The 5,247-nt window shown below is 40.0% G+C and overlaps 1 protein-coding gene across 1 annotated transcript; it reads left to right on the top strand.

Moving 5' to 3' along the window:
• The first annotated feature begins 973 nt into the window (after positions 1-973).
• LOC147509683 (uncharacterized) lies at positions 974-2,055 on the top strand. The gene has a single exon (XM_086597881.1). The coding sequence runs from the start codon at positions 1,033-1,035 to the stop codon at positions 2,053-2,055; it is 1,023 nt and encodes a 340-aa protein (XP_086454007.1). The 5' UTR covers positions 974-1,032.
• Positions 2,056-5,247: the final 3,192 nt, after the last annotated feature.

The following is a 5,247-nucleotide window of genomic DNA, read 5'->3' as shown; positions in this document are numbered from 1 at the left end:
ATCGTTCCCCCGCAACCAATGCTAATCACTTTGAGTTGAAGCCCAATCTGGCCGGGGCTCCTTCCTAAGTTTAGGGGAACGGAAGAGGAAGACCCATATCTTCATGTGAGGGAATTTGAGGATATTTGTGGGACTATTAAGCTTCAAAAATTTAGTGACGAAGCTATAAAATTAAAATTGTTCCCATTTTCTCTTAAAGAAAAAGCCAAGAGTTGGTTTCACACTCTCCCATCAATTCCATAACGGGATGGGAAAAGTTATGCATTGTGTTTTTAAAGAACTTTTTCCCTAATCATAAAAGGCGATTTGCTTTTAGAAAAGACTTGTCATCTTTTGCCAAACCGATGGAGAGTCATTATGGAAGTGTATGGAGAGGTTTAAGGACATGCTCTTGCAAAGGTCCTAACCACGCCCTAGAGAACGGTAGGCTAGTGCAGATTCTCTATGAGGGTCTCGATTTTAGTTCTAAGGCTATGATTGAGACCATGAGTACTAGGGATTTCGTGATAATATCAGTAGAAGAAGCGTGGACCTTTTTAGAAGAAGTCTCCGAGAAGGTCCAAAGAATGGGAAACTAGTCGTGAGCCTAAGAAGGTGGCTAGTAGTACTACTACCACGTAAGGGTTTGTTCAGCGTTGACAAGGAATTCGGCACCTAACGCTAGGATGGCCGCTTTAATTAGAAGAGTTGAAGCTCGAAGCTAGAAAAGAGACAAAGTCTCTAGCTCCAAATGCCAATGTTGAAGTCCCCGGGTGTCCGTTGTGTGTGAAAGTCTTGATCACGTTATAGATAATTGCCCCGTGTAAATGCACAAGTCAATGCTTTTAATTCATACCAAAAGCCAGGCAATAATCCTTTTTCTAACATCGTATAACCCTGGATGGCGTAACCATCCCAATTTGTCTTGGTCTAAAGGTATACATCAGGGAGGCCCCGTGGTTAACTCAAAACCCAAGATTACCACAGTATGCACCTCAACCACCTAAACTTTCACCTATAGAAGAGGCCATTGCTCAATTAACACAAAACACCATGAAATTCCAGGACACAACGCAACAGTTTATGCAAGCCAGTCAAACGGCTACTCAGGATAATGCTCAAGCCATTAGGAAGATTGAAATCACCATAGGTCAAATTGCTAATACTTTGAATGAGAGAGACAAGGGTAGGTTTCCTAGTCAACCAGTAGCTAATCCGAGGAGTCAGTTGGAAATAAGTTCTAACTTAAACCAGGCTCACCAGGAGCAAGCCAAGGCTATCACTGTTCTTAGGAGTGGAAAACGTGTTGATAATAGGGTTGAGATGTCTAAGGACGCTGAGGTCAGATCTGATCCTATAGAGTGTGAGAAGGAGGAAGGTGAGGTGAGTGAATCTAATAGTCATAATACTTCTAAGAAGGGTGTAGAACCTTCTACTGCTGTGGAGACTAACCCTGTGCCATCTTATATACCTAAAGCTCCTTTTCCCCAACGTTTGATTCCGGCTAAGAAAGGTTCTAATCTTAATGAAATAATGGAAATGTTTAAACAAGTTCAAATAAATATTCCGTTACTTGATGCTATAAAACAAGTTCCTTCCTACGCCAAGTTTCTTAAAGATTTGTGTACACAAAAACGTAAGTTGAATGTGCACAAGAAAGCTTTCCTAACTGAGCAAGTGAGTTCTATTATCCAAAACCAAACTCCGCCTAAGTTTCGAGATCCAGGATGCCCTACTATTTCTTGTGTTATTGGTGATCATATGATTGAGAAAGCATTACTTGATTTAGGAGCTAGCGTTAATTTGTTGCCTTATTCAGTTTATTTACAGCTGGGTCTTGGTAAGTTGAAACCTACATCAATTACTCTTCAATTGGCAGATAGGTCTATTAGGATTCCACGTGGTGTTGTTGAGGATGTTTTGATTCAGGTTGATAAATTTTATTTCCCTGTTGACTTTGTTGTTCTGGATACACAACCTGTTCAAGATCCTAAACACCATATTCCGGTCATTTTAGGTCGTCCCTTTTTAGCCACTTCTAATGCTATCATTAACTCGTCAGTAATGGAGTGTTAAAACTTTCTTTTGGTAATATGACTACAGAACTTAATGTATTTAATGTGGGTCAAGAACCTCCCCGAACCTCGATGATTTTTGGGACGTTAATCTTATTGATAGTATAGTTCACGAGACTTTCTTGGAGAGTTATTCTAATGACCCTCTTGAGTCTTGTTTAACTAATTCGGTAGTGGTTGTGATGTGGATGATGTAATTTGTGAAGTTAATGCGTTCGGATGCAACCCCAATTTTAGAAACCGATCATGGGAGAGCCACAATATAGCACCCGACTCCATCCGAAGTCTACCCCATCCTCTTCTATAGAGAGTCCTCCTAAGCTAGAGTTGAAACCATTACCCGATACTCTTAAGTATGTTTTTCTGGGACCTCGATGATTCTTTGCGGTTATTATTGCTTCTAATCTGATAATGAACAAGAAGGTAAATTGATTAAGGTTCTTAAAGAGCATAGAAAGCAGCTTTAGGGTGGAATATTGCCGATATTAATGGTATAAGCCCAACCGATTGTATGCATCATATTCATCTTGAGAGGGATGCTAAACCAACCCGTGAGTTTCAAAGACGGCTTAATCCTAACATGAAAGAGGTAGTGAGAGCCGAGGTTCTCAAGTTGTTAGATCTTGGTATCATTTATCCCATTTCCGATAGTAAATGGGTGAGTCCCGCTCGTGTTGTCCCTAAAAAGTCCGGGCTTACGGTAGTTAAGAATCACGAAGGGCGAAGTTAGTGCCCACCCGCATGACTACCGGATGGCGTTTTTGCATTGACTATCGTCGTAAGTTGAATTTGGCCACTAGGAAAGATCACTTTCCTCTTCCGCTTATTGACCGGATGCTCGAGAGGTTAGCCGATCATAAATATTATTGTTTTCTTGATGGTTATTCGGTTATTACCAAATATGTATTATCCCCGGTGAGGATCAAGAAAAGACTACTTTTACTTGTCCTTTTGGAACTTTTGCCTATCGTCAGATGCCTTTTGGATTATGTAATGCACCTGGTACCTTCCAAATGATGCATGCTTAGTATTTTTTTCGATATGGTAGAAAGGTTTCTTGAGGTGTTTATGGATGACTTCTCGGTGTTTGGGGATTCTTTTGATGAGGGGTTTGCACCGTTTAGAATTAGTGTTAATTAGGTGCAAGGAGAAGAATCTTGTGTTGAATTGGGAGAAGTGTCATTTTATGGTTCAACAGGTATTGTTCTTGGTCATATTGTTTCTAGTAAAGGAATTGAGGTCGATAAGGCCAAGGTTGATGTCATTTCGGCCTTCCACCACCTAAGACCGTGAAAGATATTAGGTCATTCTTAGGTCATGCCGGTTTTATAGGCGCGTTTCATTAAAGACTTTAGCAAGATTTCGTCCCCTTATGCAATTTACTTGGTAAGGACGCCGCTTTTGTCTTTGATAATGATTGTTTGAAAGCTTTTGAGAAGCTTAAGCATTTATTGACTACCGCTCTCATCATACAACCACCTGATTGGAGTGAGCCTTTTGAGTTAATGTGTGATGCGTCTGACTATGCAGTTGGGGCTGTTTTAGGTCAACGGTTTGACAAGTTGCCCCATGTTATTTATTATGCTAGTCGAACACTTAATGATGCACGTGATGAACTACACTACAACCGAGAAAGAGTTGTTAGTCATTGTGTTTGCTTTAGACAAATTTAGGTCTTACCTCATAGGGTCTAAGGTTGTCGTGTTTACTGATCATTCGGCTTTGAAATATCTCCTTACTAAGAAGGACGCTAAAGCGCGTTTGATTCGCTGGGTACTCTTGTTGCAAGAGTTTGATATAGAGATTAGGGATAAGAAGGGTATCGAGAATGTGGTGGTCGACCACTTGTTTGTCTAGACTTATAGTAGAATCTTCTACGATATTTTGCCCAGAAATGAATCTTTTCCCCGATGAGCAACTTTTTGTTATATCACAATCGCCTTTAGTATCGCGGATATTGTTAATTATCTTGTAACGAAAACAGGTTTCCCTCTCATTGGAGACAACAGGATAAATCTAAGTTTCTTGCTGAGGTTAGGAATTTTTTCTGGATGATCCATACTTGTTTAAGTCATGCCCTTGACCAGATTGTTAGGAGATGTGTCTCTGAGAGTGAGTCTCATAGTATTCTCTTTTTGCCATGACCATGCATGTGGTGGTCACTTTGGTCCTAAAAAGACGGCTGCGAAGGTTTTGCAGTGTGGTTTTTATTGGCCTACTCTATTTAGGGATGCACATGAGTTTTGTTTGAATTGTGATAGATGCCAGCGTACAGGAATGGGTAATATTTCCCATAGGAACATGATGCCTCTTTCCCCTATTTTAGTTGTGGAGCTTTTTGATGTATGGGGTATAGACTTCATGGGTCCTTTCCTTCCTTCCTTTGGTTATCTTTATATCCTTGTTGCCGTAGACTATGTTTCTAAGTGGGTTGAGGCGGTGCCATGTAAAACGAATGATCATAAAGTCGTAGTTAACTTTTTAAAATATAATATATTTTCTCGTTTTGGTACGCCTCGTGCAATTATAAGTGATAATGGTACTCATTTTACACACCGAGCATTTGAATCTTTAATGAAAAAGTACTCTATTACTCATAAGCTTGCTACCCCATATCATCCTCAAACTAGTGGCCAAGTAGAAGTATCTAATAGGGAGATTAAGCGGATTTTAGAAAAGACTGTACGACCCGACCGTAAGGATTGGTCTCAACGTCTTAATGATTCTCTTTGGGCTTATAGAACTGCTTATAAGACTCCTATTGGTATGTCCCCTTATAGGCTTGTGTTTGGAAAGGCATGTCATTTGCACTCAGAATTGGAACATCGTGCTTTTTGGACCATTAAAACGCTTAACTTCGATATCGTAAAGTAAGGTGGTTCACAACGTAAACTTCAGTTGAATGAGTTAGCTGAGTTAAGGAATGAGGCATACGAGAATGCCAAGATTTACAAAGAGCGGACTAAGATTTTTCATGATAAATCTATTCTTCGAAAGTCTTTTGAACCTAATAAAAAAGTATTGCTATATAATTCTCGTTTGCGCCTTTTTCCGGGTAAGTTACGTTCTAGGTGGACTGGTCCTTTCATTGTTAAAACTGTTTTTCCTCATGGTGCTGTTGAGATAGAAGATCCTACGGATGGTCATGTGTTTAAGGTAAATGGTCAACGTTTGAAACCATACCTTGACGGTT

This window comes from Coptis chinensis, chromosome 3 (assembly GCF_015680905.1).
Source record: "Coptis chinensis isolate HL-2020 chromosome 3, ASM1568090v1, whole genome shotgun sequence".
NCBI lineage: Eukaryota > Viridiplantae > Streptophyta > Magnoliopsida > Ranunculales > Ranunculaceae > Coptis > Coptis chinensis.
This window is presented reverse-complemented; position numbering and strand designations above follow the sequence as displayed.